General features: G+C 36.4%; 1 protein-coding gene across 8 annotated transcripts in view; it reads left to right on the top strand.

Moving 5' to 3' along the window:
• BDP1 (B double prime 1, subunit of RNA polymerase III transcription initiation factor IIIB) overlaps positions 1–18,333 on the top strand; it is a 99,080-nt gene that overhangs the window by 45,848 nt on the left and 34,899 nt on the right. For all 8 annotated transcript variants that reach the window (XM_058730160.1, XM_058730139.1, XM_058730156.1 and 5 more), the window contains 10 exons: positions 745–932; positions 1,379–1,601; positions 4,291–4,469; positions 5,223–5,427; positions 6,493–6,632; positions 9,806–10,004; positions 10,289–10,479; positions 11,493–11,880; positions 13,534–13,656; positions 17,670–17,706. In XM_058730160.1, the coding sequence (XP_058586143.1) occupies positions 745–932; positions 1,379–1,601; positions 4,291–4,469; positions 5,223–5,427; positions 6,493–6,632; positions 9,806–10,004; positions 10,289–10,479; positions 11,493–11,880; positions 13,534–13,656; positions 17,670–17,706 (1,873 nt within the window). The remainder of the gene's footprint in view (positions 1–744; positions 933–1,378; positions 1,602–4,290; positions 4,470–5,222; positions 5,428–6,492; positions 6,633–9,805; positions 10,005–10,288; positions 10,480–11,492; positions 11,881–13,533; positions 13,657–17,669; positions 17,707–18,333) is intronic.

Here is an 18,333-nt window from a genome sequence, read left to right as displayed (position 1 = left end):
GCGCCCATGTGTGTCCACACGCATGAGTGAGGGAGGGGCAGAGAGAGAATTCCAAGCAGGCTTTGAGCCGTTAGCACAGAACTTGACTCAGGCTCTATCCCACGAACCTCGAGATCATCACCTGGGCTGTAGTCAAGAGTCAGATGCCCAACCAGCTGAGCCACCCAGGTGCCCCTGAAGTTAATCTTTTATTTAAAAAAATTTTTTTTATTTTTTTTATTTTCTATTTGAAAGAGACAGAGCAGGAGCCAGGGGAGGGCCAGAGAGATGGAGACAGAATCTGAAGGAGGCTGCAGGCTCTGAGCTTTCAGCTCAGAGCCCAACAGGGCTCGAACTCAGGAGCAATGAGATCATGACCTGAGCCAAAGTCAGATGCATAACTGACTGAGCCACCACACACACCCAAAGTTACTGTTTTACATAAAAGGAATATAGGGAACTGGAATATAGGGAGTTTGTGCTAACTCTAGAATGAACATACATTGGAATTATTTCTTTTGGCCACATCTTTCTCAGTTATTTCCTTTTATTAAAAGTTTGCAATTCGGGTACCCAGCTTGCTCCGTAGGTTGAGCGTGTGACTCTTGATCTTGGGGTTGTGAGTTTGAGCCCCAGATTGTGGGTGTAGAGGTTACTTAAACATTTAAAAATAAAAAGTTTTCTGTTACTCGAGGTTCATGCTTTTGTGACATTTTCCATTTGTGCTGATTTACTGTGGATGATTTCCTTTGATTATTCCTCCAGAACATTAGCAGTGAAGTACTATCCATGGTACTTACACCTGAGGCAGAAAAAAGAAATTCTGAAAAGGAACTATCAGGTCACTTGAGTAGTTTGAAGACTTCCTTGCAGACTTTGGAACTTGGTAAAACCGAAGACCAGGGGATGCAATCTCCAGATGCTCCAGAGCAGTTTTCAGATAATAATTCAAGGTACAGATATATTGGTCTGTGTGCTTTTAAAGAAAAAGTATCTAAAGTTATATTTTCAGATTCTGTGAAACAAAGGTTTTAAAACGGTTCATCTATAGTGTAATGTTGCAGATTTCAAGCTAGTTTTGGGATGACTGGAGGTGAGTTTTGAGGTAATTGTGATAATCGATTGAGAGAATTACTAACATCAGAATTGTATGTAACAAATATTCCTAAGTCAGTATGGGTGTGACAACGTGTATTTCCTCTGTGCAAAGGTGATATTCATAGGCTTATACCTAGATTGTACACCTCCTGTTTTTTTGGATCTACCATATTGTTCAATTTTTTTTTCCTGTTAAGAATTGGAATTCATGTTTACTGCCAGTTTCTAAAGTTGTCCTAAGACTCTGGTCTCATTTGCCCCTTCATCTCATTCTAAAATTTGATTATCCTTATTCCAAAAGCAAGTCTATTCCTCAAGAACAGAAGCCATTTGAAGTTAAACCAGCACCTTTTGTGAGAAGTCGATTCAAAAGACCAAAACCAAACTTAGCAAGAGCAACTTTAAAGAGAGAGACTACGGAAGCAGGAAAATATGTACCTGGGAAGAAATTGGAAACGGATAAAGCTGAGACTATTGTGTTACAGCAGAGCAGTGAACAGATGAACACTCTCCCTTCTCAACATGTGAGTGCTGTGGAAGGTGGAGGGTTTTTATTTTAGCTGTTACGGTTACTGAACTAAAGCAACTGGGATTAACGTTTCACAAATATTTTCTCCTGCAGTTTCTGTTGCATGTGACATTAGTGTTGCTGTACTTAATGTGCCTCATTATTCCATGGGTTTTTTTGTGAGAATCTTAAATCTTTCATGGTGGACAAGTGTGTCATGGAAAGACATTTAAGGGGGTTGGGATGCCAAGTTCTGACCTGCATTCATTATGTGACCCGAGCCAAATGGTGGCAGCTCATTTCTTCATAGGAAAAATGAGATTGATAGTCATTTTTTGTTTCATTCTGTTGTGAAGGGTGAAATACAGTTAAGAGCTTGATAGGAGTTAGTAAGTTAAAAGTAAGTTTAGTTTACTTTGTTAACTTGGTCCATAACAAATTAAGATTGTGTGATATAACATCAGAAACTTTGAAATCAAGTGTTAACACTCATTAGTTGAGTGTTCTAAACATAAAAGTAGTTTTTTGGCCATATAGATGGCAACAGGTATATGAAAAGATCATCAGCATCATTAATCATCAAGAAAATGCAAATCAAAACCACAATGAGGTATCACCTCACACCAGTCAGAATAACTAGTATCAAAAAAGACCAGAAATAACAAGCGGTGGCAAGGATGTGGAGGGAAAGGAATCCTTGTACACTGTTGGTGGGAATGTAAATTGGTGCAGCCATTGTGGAAAACCATATGGAGCCTCCTCAAAAAGTAAAACTAGAATTACCATGTGATTCACTAATTCTAGTATTGTTTATTTACCCAAAGAAAATGACAGCTCTAATTCCAAAGATAGAGGCACCCCTATGTTTGTCATAGCATTATTTACAATAGACAAGATATGAAAGCAACCAAAGTGTCCTTCAACAGATGAATGGATAAAGAAGATGTGTTATATGTATATATATATATAAATCCACAATGGAATTTTGCTTGCCATTTAAAATAACATGGATGGACCTACAAGTCTATTTTGCCAAGTGAAATATGCTGAGAAAACTAAGAGAAAGACAAATACCATATAATTTCACTTATATGTAGGTTCTAGAAAATAAAAAACAGAAACAGTCATAAAGACAGAAAACAAACTTGTGGTTGCCAGAAGGGAAGGGGTAAGGGAGATCGACAAAATAGGAAAAGGGGATTAAGAGGTACAAACTTTCTGAGCTACCTGGCTGGCTCATTCGGTAGACCATGCAGCTCTTGAGGTTGTAAGTTTGAGCCCCCGGTGGGTGTAGAGGTTACTTAAAATCTTGAAGAGGTACGAACTTTCAGTCATAAGTAACTCAGGGAGATAAAAAGTACAGCATAGGGAATACAGTTAATGTAGTGACTACACCTGTTGGGGTGATTATCAAGCAGTGTATGTAGCTGCTGAATCACTGTGTTGTATGTCTAAGACTAGTAACATTGTACGCCACCTATACTTCAATAATTAATAAAAAACTAGTTAATAAAAAAAATGACCGGCGCCTGGGTGGCTCAGTCAGTTAAGTGGCTGACAGCCATGTGCTGGCATCTCAGAGCCTGGAGCCTACTTTGGATTCTGTGTCTCCCTCTCTCTCTGCTCCTCTTCTTCTCATTCTCTCTCTCTCTTTCTCTCTCTCTTTCTCTCTCTCTTTCTCTCTCAAAAATAAACATTGAAAAAAATTAAAAATAAAATGACAGTGCTTTTTTGAAATAAAATTCGTCTTTTATATTTTCAAAATAGCTTAGTTCTTACTGTGCTTAAAAATTTGTACTTTTGGGGCGCCTGGGTGGCTCAGTCAGTTAAGCGGCCAACTTCGGCTCAGGTGATGATCAAGCGGTCCGTGAGTTCGAGCCCCGCGTCGGGCTCTGTGCTGACAGCTCAGAGCCTGGAGCCTGTTTCAGATTCTGTGTCTCCCTCTCTCTGACCCTCCCCCGTTCATGGTCTGTCTCTCTCTGTCTCAAAAATAAATAAACGTTAAAAAAAAAAAAGTTTAAAAAAATTTGTACTTTTTCTTCCCGATCTTATATTTTTAAAAGGTATATCTTTTTTTATTGGTTATTTTATCTGATTATAAAAATTTCAGATTGAAAAAATATGTAATCTAAAAAGTGAGAGTCCTTTATAATATTCCATTTCTCCCTCCCAAGTTAATCACATAGCTATTTTGAATGTATCCACGTAGCCTTTTCTGTATAGATACTTTTTTATATAAATAATAAAATGTTGTGGGTATTTTTATTATTTTGCAAAAATGGCACCCTAGCTTGCCTTCTCATTTTTTCACTTAACACAGTATTGTGAACATATTTTTGGATCATTATATAGAAATTTATCTTCTAAATGGCTTTGCACCGTTGCATTATAAACAAATTATAATTTATTTATTCAATACCCTACTGATAGGTTTGTCTTATTTCTAATTTTTTGTTTTCTTTCCTGGGGGGCTATTAAATTGCTATAGCAAATGTCCTTGTATGTAATTTTCTACATGCTTACTTGAGTATTTTTATAAGATACGTTTCTAGAAGTAGAATTTCTGGGAATTAAAATTTTTGGTAGATACTGTTGTTTTCTCTGCAGAGACCTGACCAGTTTATTTTTCTTAGTAGTGTATGAAAGTTCCTATTTCCCTATACTTTAACCATACCCTTGATGAAATTTTTTTGTCTGCCTTCTAGGATGTTGCTTCCCAGATGGCAGCAGGAGAAAAAGACAAATCAGGTCACAGGCAGGAGGAGGTTGTGATATTACCATGTATACAGACTGAAAAGGACCTTTCACCTTCAAGTTCTTGTGGTCCTCAAGAGGAGTCTCAGCCTGTGCAAGCCCAGGAAAAGGAATTAGTTGTTTCTATGGGGTAAACAGTGATAGTTCCTTGAAAATCTAAAATATTAAAAAGAAAAAGAAAATCTAAAATAGAATTCCTTCAAATATTTCTCCAGTGTTTTTGAGATGTGTTAATGTATTTTAAAAGTGAATACCAAAAATACTTCGTTTATTTTTATTCATATGGCAGACTGCCTAAAATAGAAAATCACATTGAGTTCTACACCTTTTAATGCTTGACTGCTTATTAGATTCACTGTTAGCTGCTTAAGGTTTTATACAAAGCATTGCATTAAAAAACACGTGTGTATAAGATTTATATTAATTATCTTCTTAAAAATTGTGGTAAAAGATAAAATTTACCAGTTTAATTTTTTTTTTTTTTATCGTCTAATGGCATTGAGGACATTCGCATTGTTTTACAATCTTTGTCACATTTCTCTCTAGAACTTTTTCATGTTCGCAAGCTGAAACTCTGTACCCATTAACAAGACCTCCCTAACCTCCCTCTTCCATTCCCTGGCAACTACCATTGTACTTTCTCTCTGTCTGTGAGTTTCAGTCTTCTAGGTACTTTATATAAGTTCATTACCTTGTGAAAATTAAAATAACCTTTTTTTTTTTTAATAAAAGAAGACTTATGTATCATCAGAAAATAGATTTTTCTCTAATGTTACAAAAAGTTTTATAGTTTATTAGAGGAGATTCAAATTTTGTATTTTTATGGTAGTTTTCATCTTTTTATATTTCAATTCCCTCTCTTTGTCCTGGTCTTCTTTTCTAGGGCTCATAATACGAATAGTTCCCATCAAGAATCCAAGGAAAGTGTTGTCCCAACCATTCGAACAGTAAGGGGCCGACTTCAAAGACCCAGACCAAACATAAGAAAGACTGGACAGAGGCATATAGAAAAAGGTGAAGCCAAAGGCATAGTTGAGGAAGAAAAAACAGTAGTACAGAAAGATGAAACTAAAAAACTATTGACTGTGGTGAGTTATTGTTATATAATTAAATTGAGCCTTTTAATGCATGTTAAAATGTGAAATGATAGCTCAGACTTGGCTTAGAATATAGGCATCTGACACTCTAATCAATGAATATGTAACATAACCTAATTCTGTTCCAGATTTCCTATTCTGGAATTTTTTTAAGTGAAAATGGGTATATATTTTTTCCTTTTTAATGAACTCATTCATTATGAAATGGGTTCAGTCATTTCATAAATGTTCAGTCAGTATAAAACAACATCATGACTCTCCCAGTCTTACTACACTGAGGTAACTACTGAAAACCTTCTGACATATCTTCCTGGGTATATCTCCATCCATGCATGTGTGTGCACTTATGTAAATTTAAATAATAAAGTCATCGGGGTGCCTGGTTGGCTCAGTTGGTAGAGCATGTGACTCTTAATCAGGGGATGTAAGTTCTAGCCTCACAGTGGGTGTGGAGATTACTTAAAAATAAAATAATTTTTTTAAATTATAAAATTACTGTGTGTTAGTTTTATCACTTAGTTTTTACTTAATATGTTGACTTTTTGCATCAAGAAATATGGAGACACATCATTTTTCACTACTGCATGACATCCTGCTGTTTGAATGAAAATTTAACCAATCTCTTACTGATGCATCTTGTGATACGAATCTAAGTAGTATAATGCCCTTTTCAACAGATCTTGTGCTTTTTTTTTTTTTGTCCTTTTTATTTGTCTACCAAGGGAAAATCTAGATTTAAAGTGATTATAATCCTTTTTTGAACCCCCCTGCACCCCAAAAGACTGTGTTTTTAAAAAAAAATTAATCATTTCTGGTGAGGTTGTTCACAGCAGATAACTATTGTAGTTTTTAAAGCATTTTGTAAATGTAATAACTGCAATAAATGAAACTTTCTCTCCTGAATTAGGACTTTGGTTTTGGGCAGCAAACATGAACATTGCATACCTAGTTTGACTCTTCGTTTTGAAAAACTCAGTACCTTTCTTAATGATTGAACAATTTTAGGAAGTATGTTCGCTTGTTAAAAAAAAAAATCATCTTGTTTTGTCATTTTAGCCAAATTCTCCAGTTGGAACTGAAATTGAAGTTGTATCTTCCAAAGTTTCTGAAGGTAGCCTACATGAAAACCAGAGTCACATGGTTCTTGTAGACCCTCTTCATGTTAACAAAGTAAATGTTTTAGATGAAAAGATGAGGTGAGTTTGCTTTTAATCAGAAAACCATAAAACTTTCTAAAGATGAAGATTGGATAACTTCACATCGAGAACATTTTGTTAAAGGATAAAGTAATAGTTAATTATGAAACAGAATATTTTAAGTATGCTTCTTCAGATAGTATAAGAATTGCATGATTGATACTCTTATAATTTATAATTTCTGCACAAAGCTTGGTGAACCTCATTATTTTTTACTTTAAAATTCAATTTGTGGGGCGCTGGGTGGCGCAGTCGGTTAAGCGTCCGACTTCAGCCAGGTCACGATCTCGCAGTCCGTGAGTTCGAGCCCCGCGTCGGGCTCTGGGCTGATGGCTCGGAGCCTGGAGCCTGTTTCCGATTCTGTGTCTCCCTCTCTCTGCACCTCCCCCGTTCATGCTCTGTCTGTCTCTCTCTGTCCCAAAAATAAATAAAAAACGTTGGAAAAAAAAAAATAAAAAAAAAATAAAATTCAATTTGTTAGTAAACAGAAATTCTTAAGTTCTTTGTATGTTTATAGTTTATATCTTATTGAAATTCATAAATAGGAAGTTCAGTGAAGTGTATATGTTGTATTTAGAACTGTGTTCTAAGCCAAATGGTGAGAATATCTTTCAAAAGAGTTAACGCTAGAAAGGTGAAGATATTTTAGTACCACCACTTTTATTTATTACTTGCAGTCTGCCTTATTATTACTGATACTACTTTTTAAATGTTTTTTTAAATGTTTTTTTTAAATTTATTTTTGAGACAGAGAGCATGAGCAGGGGAGGGGCAGAGAGAGGGAGACACAGAATCGGAAGCAGGCTCCAGGCTCTGAGCTGTCAGCACAGAGCCCGACGTGGGGCTCGAACTCATGGACTATGAGATCATGACCTGAGCTGAAGTCGCACGCTTAACCGACTGAGCCACCCAGGCACCCCACTGATACTACTTTTTAATTAGTGGTGATCAGAGAATGTTTCATTGCGAGGGTGCTGCTGGAGAGAAGACCCAAAAGAAGTGAAGGAGCAGGTCCAGATGACGTATAGGGGGAGAGAGAACAACAACTTGAAAATACTGCAGGCAAGAGCATGCCTGACTTGTTTGAGGAACAGCAAGGGGAGCAAGTTTGAAATGGGTAAAGAGGGAGAGAGCAGTAGATGTAAGAAAGATAGAGCCCAGCTGAGGGCATTGGCAGATTATATAGGACTGTTGTAAGGAATTTGATTTTTACTCTAAGTGAACCTTTAAACACTAGTGACCTTCAAGATCAGTGTTTCCTAATGCTCTCATTTATAATTGAGTAGGTTGACCTAGAGGATTTAAATGGCTTGTTGAAAGTAACATTGCCAAATTAGTTTTTAAAGTTAAATTTTCAGGATTTATGACTTTCAGACTAGCAAATTGACATAGTTATATAGGCAGACCTTTCTGTATAAAGAAAGAAGCTTTACATGTTTCAAGAGATATTATGTGGAGCCTTTGTGTTTTTTAATGAGAGAAATCAAACCTTTTTTTTTTATTTTTTATTTTTTTTATAGATCAGGCATTGGCTGTTTTTTTTTTTTTTTTTTTTTTTTTTTTTAATGTTTATTTATTTTTGAGAGAGCCAGAGCATGAGCAGGGCAGGGGCAGAGAGAGAGAGAGGGAGACACAGAACCCATCTGAAGCAGGCTCCAGGCTCTGAGCTGTCAGCCCAGTGCCTGATGTGGGGCTTGAGCTCATGGACCATGAGATCTTATTTGAGCTCAAGTTGGATGCTTAACCGACTTAGCCACCCAGTGCTTCCCCCCCCCCCGCCTTTTTTTTTTGTTGTTGTTAAATTTTTTAACATTTATTTATTTTTTGAGAGACAGAGTGAAACAGGGGATGGGCAGAGAGAGGGAGACACAGAATCCAAAGCAGGCTCTAGGCTCTAGCTGTCAGCACAGAGCCCGATGTGGGGCTCAAACCCACGAACCGTGAGATCATGACCTGAGCTGAAGTTGGATGCTTAACCGACTAAGCCACCCAGGCGCCCCAGAGAGAAATCAAACTTTTAATTTTCCTTTTTGGAAACCCACACTCCAGCCCACAGCCCCCTGTTTTTGAAAAACCTTTTTCTATTTGTGAAATTTATTCCAGCTGTTTACTTTATCATGAATGGTAATTTCTTTAGGGTATGTAATCTTAACAGTTTTAAAGTTAGGTTATTCCGAAGTCCAGTATTATCTCTTTTGACTTCAGTAGCATTTTATCCTTACTTGCATTTGTAAAATCACACTTGACTGTCAATAGCTTAAGTTAAATACAATGTTTTCCTAAATACGTTAGCCTACATTGGAATGTATTTAGCCACATCATAACCCTGTTAGAATTTCTTGTGAACTTCCTAGGTGTTTGACTGACCAAAGAGCTTAGCAGGGTTGGAACATTTAGAAAAGTAATTACTTTCTCTTCTAGATAATTTAGTAGAAGTATTACTCAAAATTAGTCTTTAATACAGATCTTTCAGAGAACTCCTGATACTTAATTTTCTTTATGATATCTAGGTTTATGTTAATTTTAAACTTCCCAGTTCAGAATTCAGATCCTTGCTAGTAATTAAAATATTTTCCAGGAAAACCTAGGATAGGTGTTTAGGGATTGTCTTGGGAGCTATTCGTACTCTATTGAGTGTTAAAACCTTGTCTTTGTCTGATTTGGCAGATACACATGCGTTATATTGAGATCATATGAATCTGACTCTTAGTAAATCCTTTTCCATTAGCTGATAGGTTTCTGATAGGAGAATGGACTCTGGCTTTCAAGCCTGGTCTTGGGCCAGAAGGACCAAGGCTGTAACCATTGTACATTTGTCCATGTTCAAGTACTGGCTTGCTTTTTTTTTTTTTTTTTTTTTTTTTTTTTTTTTTGTATTTGGTTATTTCTTTGAAAATTACTTAAAGTACCATGACACTACACATCAGAATCAATGAATGAAAGTAAGAAAAGATTGTTATTTTAAAAGTATTTTCCAGATTATACAGAAACTGCAAGTTGTAAAAGCTTTTACGTTCTTTATATCATCATTTGTGCTTGGTTTTAGAGCCAATTTATATATAGTCCTTCGAACATAGAATTGGCTTGTGTTCAAAAGTGTTTGACATAGCAGCTGTTAAATCAACAAGGAATTGTGATTTTGGTTTTTCAACATGATTTGTACTTCGTTCTAGACCTGAACCTAAAAGGTATGTTCCTAGTCCAGCACAGTTGACAAGAAGGCAATTCCAAAAGGCTAAGCCAAATTTGGGAAGAGCACATGGTAAGAAGGAGGAACTAGGTATAGAAAAAGACAGAACAGATCAGAGTGAGGCAAGGAAGCCAGAAGATAATTTGCTGCAGCCAGGAGATGATACCCAGCTCCTTCAAAAAGTAAGTTTGAAAAAAATACTTTTTATCATTCGCTCTGTTTTGTCAAGATCGTGACGGAGAGAATTTATAAAAAAAATACAGTTTTGTCTTTTGTACTGTAACCAATTTTATAAAAATTGAGCTACTTTCCAATATTAAAAAATTTAGAAGCTAGCCATCGTGTGTGTGTGTGTGTGTGTGTGTGTGTGTGTGTGTGTGTAAGCTTAGAGCTTTAGGTCCAACCCCCAAACCAAATTACGATAGAGATTGTTTGCATGGTAACATTAGCTGTTCTTAAATTTAAGGAAAAGGCTGAGTTTCTGACATCATTGGAGGTTTCAGCAAGAAAAGACTGTATAGATTCCAAAGAGGCTATTTTGGCCAAAAAAGATGCCCATTCAGAAGTTGGACCATCAGGAAGTGTTGGAGAAAAAACTATAGTGGATAATTCTATGTCTTCAGTTGTTGAAGAGCAGTGTGTCAGTAAACTAACAAGGTAAAGTTTTATTTAACGTGTATCTTCAGAATAGGAAATAAAACTAACTTACTCTTTATGGCTGTCCTACCTTAATGGTAGAGTGAAAAAAGATGGCTTGTTAACAGAAGTGTAGATAATTTTTTATTGACAGATCTGTTTCTTAACCACTCAAGTTTTTTTTTAAACTTTTAAAATAAGAGAGAGAGTGCACACACATAAGCAAGGTATAGGGGCAGAAGGATATAGAGAGAATCTTAAGCAGGCTCCACACTCAGCACAGATCCTGATGTGGGCCTCTATCCCATGACCACAGCCAAAATCAAGAGTTGAATGCTCACCCGACTGAGCCACCCAGGTGTCCCTACCTATGATTTTTATTTATTAAAGTTTATCTTTTTTTGATGTTCTTAGGAAGACTTTTCTTTCCTATGTTTAAAATTTCTGAATGTTAAGTATATTAAGACATGAGCAGAAGTCTGATAAAAGAATAGTGTGTATTACTTAAATAATTAAGGTGCTGGTTTGAATGGGGTCACAAACTAAAGTGAAGGGTACTCATGTTCTACAGTTTACAGGGAAAGTGGAAAGGAACTTAAGATCTAAAAAACAACATCGTTCCATGGGTTTTCTGCCTTTTCTTTTTTCTTTTTACCTAGTCTGTTTACCCAGTACTGTATACCAGTATCACTTTTTGATCCTATATTCTGTTTTATTGGACCATTTTCTTTTTCTCATTTTTTTCTAATAATTTCTAGAAATTATCACTTAAATAGCAAGGAAAAAATGGTCCAGAATTAAAAACTTACCATGAAAAATGTGTAGGTAGATAAACGAAGAACAAACTGAATAAGGAACTAGTAGTAATAGTAAATTTCTTTATTTCACGGCATAAGTTTTTGACGTAATGGGTTGTGGGAGTTTTCATTTTAATGCCTTGAACTGGGATTTCATTCTAAAATTTGGTTTCCATTAAAATTATCTTTATCCTTGTGCATGTAATGACTTTATTGTTATTTTGATTATACATCCAGCCCTCCACAACTATTGAAAGAATCAAGTTACTCTAAAATTGCTCTGGATCGAAGAACAACGATCTCTTCTGCTTCTGAGAACGAGGTGGATCATGGTGGAAGGAGAATGCATCGAAAGATCAAACCAAATGTCACTAGGGGCCGTGGATCAAAACGAATGCGAAGTAAGACCTCTAGGAAGGAACCTCGTGCTTCCAAGTCCACGCTGGTGACTCTTCGGGCTTCTCAGGAAGAAGATGAAGATGATGCTGAAGATTTTGAGCCTGATTATGAAGAAGACAGTTACCATCTTGCTCCAGAAGAAGTAAACAAAGCTCCAGTGTTTGTTCCCATTGGTCTCAGATCTCCCGAACCTGTTACTGCTCAAATTGAGGAAACGATGGAAGAGGTATTTTGTTTTTTGAATCTTGGAACTTTGTCTTACTTATTTTTTTCTTTTAGTGTATCATTATTTCTTCTTAGTGATTATTAGGATTTGAACAGTTCATTTGCTAAATAAACCCTGCCGTATGTAATTTGTTTAAGCCCTCATAGATATTTGAAGGAATCAATAGAAGGAGGCTCCTGTATTACTGAACCTCTATAATCTAGGCCTGCCATGAGGTGGCCAGTGTAATAATGATAGAAATCTGATTTCACTTGAATGTGGAGGCTACTAAATCTACTTTCTGATTAATTTTTCCTTTTCATTTTGGCAGATGTTTTAACTCTCTGGTAGGCTCAGGCTAAGCTCTGGTTGGTAGAGAAGGTAGAAGGGACACCTTTTTTTCTTTTCTTTTTCTTTTAAATGTGGTAAAGGACCCCTGAGTGGCTTAATTGGTTGGGTGTGAGACTCTTGGTTTTGGCTTATGTCGTGATCTCACAGTCGTGAGATTGAGCCCCACATCAGCCTCTTTGCTAGGCATGGAGCCTGCTTGAGATTCACTTTCTCCCTCCCTTTGCTCCTCCCCGCCTTGTACTTACTCCTGCTCTCTCTCAAAATAAAAAAATAAAATTATGAAAAAATTGTAAAATACACATACCCTAAAATTTATGTTAGCCATTTTAAAGTGTATATAGTTCATTGGCATTAAGTGTATTCATATTGTTGTGCTACACCATCACCACCATCCATCCACAGAGCTTTTTTCGTCTTGCGAAACTAAACCTGTACTCATTAAACAATAATTCCCCTTACCTCCTCTCCTCTCATTTATGGCAAGCACCATTCTACTTTTGTCTCTGTGACTTGACTCTAGCTACTTCACATAACTGGAATCATAACAGTATCTGTTTTCATTGTGACTGGCTTATTTCATGTAGTATAAAGTTTTTAGTGGTCATTCAGATTGATATAGTATACATGTATCAGAATGCCTTTTTTTTTTTTTAAAGGTTAAAACAATTTTTTTTCTTTTTTCTTTCTTTTTTTTTTTTTTAATTTTTGAGAGAGCAGAAGCAAGGGAGGGGCAGAGAGAGAGGGAGACAGAGAATCCCAAGCAGGCTCTGCCCTGTCAGCGCAGAGCCCGATGTGGGGCTTGAATTCAAAAAGCCATGAGATTATTACTTGAGCTGAAGTCAGATGCTCAACCGACTAAGCCACCCAGGGGCCTCCAGAATGTTCTTTTTTTAAGGCTGAGTGATATTTCATTACATATCTATACCACATATCTTTTATCTTTTCATCTGTCAGTGGACAGTTGGGTTACTTCTACCTTTTGGCTATTGCAAAGAATGCTACTATGAACATGGGTGTACAAATACGTCTTCTAATCCCTGTTCTCCATTTTTTGGGGGATATACCTAGAAGTGGAATCACTGAATGACATGCTAAATTATACATCGGATGCTTACCCGACTGAGCTGCTCATGCGCCCCAGACGTCTAAAAAATCTTAAATGTTTTACTTTTGCCAAGTTGATGTTGTCATTTTAAGAATTGCTGTATTTTTTAATTGTGTATGAACGTGGATTATTTCTTCAATTTAACACACTTTATTTTAGTTGTTTGTTTTGCTGAATATAGTATGCCAAAATGAAATAATGAAATTTCATTTTGATAGCTTGAAATAACTGTGAATGCACCTGATGTAGGATGTATAGCTGTTGTTGAGCATCCAGTCTCCAGCACAGATGTGACTACTCAGCAAATGAAACAAGAAGAAAATTTGAAGGCATTATCTATGGTAAGCATCCATTCTAATATGTTTTGTCTTTAACTCTGTTTACGTTAAAAAAAAAATAGAAGTTTATTTTGAAAGTTTTAAGTTTATAAGCCATTCTTACTAATTTCTGTCATTCAGGGAGCTATAAGTATGAATAGTAGAAACTGGTAAATAATCCAAAGATTTTATATTTCACTCAGAAAGCATTGATTTGTGTATGTTTGTGTGAGTCACTCTTAATATCCTCATAAACTTAAGTTAAAGTTCTGTTGCATTAAATCTGCATTCATTATAAATTATTTAAAATATATTTAGTTCCTTTTTGTTTGATACTCTTCCTTGTTTTTGCAAATCAAGTCTGGGAATTATTTATTAAAATTTTTTTTACAGTTTATTTATTTTGAGAGAGAGAATGTGCTAGCAGGGGAGGGACAGACAGAGAGGCAGAGAGTGAATCCCAAGCAGGCTCCACAATGTTAGTGCAGAGCCTGATGCTGGGCTCAGTCTCACAAACCTTGAGATCATGACCTGAGCTGAAATCAGGAGTCGGACACTTAACCAACTAAGCCACCCAAGTGCCCCCACCTTTTCACATTTTTTAAATTACTGGTCTGTGTGTCTTTTTGTTGAGTTGTAAGAAATTTTTAAATAGTAAGGATACAAGTTCCTTATCAGATATACGATTTCCAAATATTTTCTCCTGTTCCGTGAGTTATCTTTTCAATTTTTTTTTAATTAGAGCATGAATAGTGGAGAGGGGCAGAGGGAGAGAGAGAGAATTCCAAGCAGGCTCCATCCTCAGTGTGGAGCACAGTGCAGTGTTCGATCCCACAGCCCTAGGATCGTGACCTGAGCCAAAATCCAGGGTCAGATGCTCAACTGACTGAGCCACCCAGATGCCCCTCTTTTCATTTTCTTGATGGTTCCCTTTAAGTGCAAACGTTTTTTTGTTTTTTTTTTTTTAATTTTTTTTTTTTAATGTTTATTTTATTTTTGAGACAGAGAGAGACAGAGCATGAACGGGGGAGGGGCAGAGAGAGAGGGAGACACAGAATTGGAAGCAGGCTCCAGGCTCTGAGCCATCAGCCCAGAGCCCGACGCGGGGCTCGAACTCACGGACCGTGAGATCGTGACCTGAGCCGAAGTCGGATGCTTAACCGACTGAGCCACCCAGGCGCCCTGCAAACGTTTTTAAATGTGATAAAGTTCGTTTTATGTCTTTTTTCTTTTGTTGCTCAGGCTTTTGTTGTAATATTTAAGATATCTTTGTGAAAGCCAAGATCTTGAAGATTTACTCCACTTTTTCTTCTAATAGGTTTACAGATTTTACTGTAGTTTTACATTTAAGGCTTTAATCCATTTTGAGTTAATTTTTTATATGGTATGCGGTTAGAGTTCTTCATTCTTTGCACATGACAATACAGTTGTCACACTATTTCTTTGAAAAGACCATTCTTTATTGAATTCTCTTGCATTCTTGTCAAAAATCAATTGGCTGTAGATGTATGGATTTTTTTTCTGGATTCTCGGTTCTATTCCATTTCCTGTCTCTTCTTGTACCAGTGATGCTCGATTGATTACTGTTGCTTTGTGGTAAGTTTTGGAATTAGGAAGTATAAGCCATCCTACTTTATTCTTTTTTTAGGATTGTTTTAGCTATTGTGGGTCTCTTGTAATTCCATATGAATTTTAAAATCATCTTGTTATTTTCTACTCGACATAATCTAAGATTGTGATTGGGATTGCATTGAATCTGGGGATCACTTTGGGGGGGCTAGTCCCATATTAACAGTTTTCTAATTCATGAACATGGATATTTGCCCATTTACTTAGATCTTCTTTGATTTCTTTCAATAGCATTTTGTAGTGTGCAGGGTATAAACTTTGCACTTCCTTTGTTAAATTTATTTTCAAGTATGTTGTATCTGAGGCTCTTGTGAATGGATTGGTCTTCTCAATTTCACTTTCAGGTTTTTCATTGCAAGTGTGTATATAGAAATACAATTGATTTTTGTATGTTGGTCTTGTATTTTGCAACTTTGCTGAACTAATTAGTTCTAATAGATTTTTAGTGGATTCCTTAGGATTTTCTATTTACAAGATCATGACATGTGAATAGAGATAGTTCTACTTCTGCCATTCTGTATTAGTTTCTCAGTGCTTCTATAACAAAATGCTATCAACTAGGTGGTTCAAAACTACAGAAAGTTATTTTCTCAGTTTTGGAGGCTAGAATTCCAAAATCACCATCCCCCTTCTGAAGACTCTGAGGGAAAAACTATTCAGGCCTTTCTCCTACTCTCTGACAATTGCCAGAGATCCTTGTCATTGCTTGGCTTTATGGCAGCACATTTCCAACTTCTGCCTCCATTGCCACATCGTGTTCTTTCTGTGTGTGTGTCCTGACTTTTCTTCTAAAGACACCTGTTGTATTGGATAGGGTCAGCCCTAATGCAATATGACTTCATGTTAGCCTGATAACATCTGAAAAAGCCCTGTTTCCAAATAAAGTTACATTCATGGTACTCAGCTTAGGACTTCAACATATCTTTCTCAGAAACAGAATTTGACTTAACACTTTTCCATCTGGATATTTTTTATTTCTATTGCTTGCCTAGTTTCCCTTGCTAGAACCTCCAATACATATTGAACAAAGAAGTGGCAAGAACGCATACTTTTGTCTCATTCCTGGTCTTAAGGGAAAGCATCCAGTCTTTCACCATCAAGTTTGATGTTAGCTCTGGATTTTTCATAGGTTTTTTTTTTTATCAAATTGAAGAAGTTTCAGTCTATCCTTGGTTTGTGTGAGAGGATTCTTAGGAAAGGATGTTGGCAGTTGTCATATGCTTTTTATGCATCTTTGGAGATGATCATGTGATTTTTGCTTTTTTTTTTGTACTGATATGTTGTATTACATTCATTATAACAGGATGTCAAATCAAAAATTGCATCCTACTTGGTCATGGCATGCAATTTTATGTCGCTGGATTTGGCTTGCTGGTATTTTATTGAGGATTTTTATGTGCAAATTCATAATAGATAATTCTTCTGTTTTCTACTATGAATCTGACCCCAGATTCTTGGGTCAGAAGCTAAAGTCCTGATCCTCTTAGAAAGAAAGTTCTTGTGCTGGGACTTGCAAGGAGAAAGGGGCCTTTTTTGGCTGCAAATGTGTGAGGTGGAGTCTCTGGTTCATTGAGCTGGGAAGAAGGAGCGGGGAGAGAGTCTTAGTTGAGATACCACAGGCTCTTAGTTTGTTACCTTATTTTCATCAGTTGCTCAAAAAGAGGTTTCTGTTGCCTTTATGACCATTTCCAGAGGCTTTAAATGTTTGGTTTTATTAAATTTTACCAGTTTCACTGGGGAGAGGGTCAGCAGAGCCTTATGATGTCATGCTGGACATAGATCTTGTAACCTTTTTTTTTTTTTTTTTAAGTTTATTTATTTTGAAAGGGAAAGAGAAAGTGGGGGAGAGGCAGAGAGAAATGGAGACAGAATCACAAGGAAGCTCCACATGACAGTGTGGAGCCCAACAAGGGGCTTGAACTCACGAAGTGTGAAAACATGACCTGAGCTGAAATCAAGAGTCAGATGCTTAACTGAGCCACTCAGGTGCCCAGATCTTGTAACTTTTTAATTTATTAAAATTCATTTAAGTTTTAAGCCACCTAGTTAAAAAAAATTGGTGATATTCGTCAGACTTTGGTTTCCATTGGATTAAAATCAGTGACAAATATGACTGAAGTTGAAAGATTATGAAAGTGAAGAAGTGAAGTAAGCCTAGTAAATGCACATGGTAGATGGAATATGATTAAAGTTAAAAAGAAAGAGTAAAATAAGTAGCAAGAGACAAAAGAATTTGGCTTTTAAATTATTTCTGATGATGAAATATTCTGAATAATTATAAAGGGAAACCACAGTTTCCTCTACTTTGTAATCAGAAGCATAGAACTGTAAAAGCATAGTGCTTTTTGAGACGTAGAACATATATTTGGGAAAATACATAAGGCTTTGCTTATCTTTTCCTCTTCTAGGAAATGACCACAGGTGAACATACCCAAGATGAAACAGGTAACTGTTAATAAGGAAACTGCCAAAACTACCTGGTTAACACTAGCAGGGTGATTTAAAAATTTTTTTTTAATTTTAACTTAATTTTTTTTAGAGGGAGAGAGCATATGAGTGTGCATGTGTAAGTGGGTGAGGGACAGAGAGAGAGAGGAAGAGAGAATCTTTTTTTGTTTTGTTTTTTAAATGGTGATTTATTTATTTTGAGAGTGTGAGTGAGGAAGGGGCAGCGAAAGAGGGAGAGAGAGAATTCCAAGCAGACTCCACGCTGTCAGTACAGAGCCTGACATGGGACTCGATCTTATGAACTGTGAGATCATGACCTCAGCCCAAATCAAGAGTTGGAAGCTGCTTAACTGACTGAGCTGTCCAGGCATCCCTAGTATTGGTATTAGTTAGTAAATGAGTCCTTGCTGGGAGTTGAACAAAAAGTTTCCACTGTTGAATGTTTTATCTCCAGGAGAAACTTGGATTCTTGGAATAATTACTTTATGAAGTGAGTTAAGAGTTAAATGTTTAATAAAGAAGTATTATTTCCTCTGATCTGCACAGGTTTACTTTCTTCGAAGGTAACTTAAGTTATTTAATGGGAGGGAGGCATTTTCAATGAATAAAAGCTAATAATGCATG

This window comes from Neofelis nebulosa, chromosome 1 (genome assembly GCF_028018385.1).
Source record: "Neofelis nebulosa isolate mNeoNeb1 chromosome 1, mNeoNeb1.pri, whole genome shotgun sequence".
Lineage (NCBI taxonomy): Eukaryota > Metazoa > Chordata > Mammalia > Carnivora > Felidae > Neofelis > Neofelis nebulosa.
This window is presented reverse-complemented; position numbering and strand designations above follow the sequence as displayed.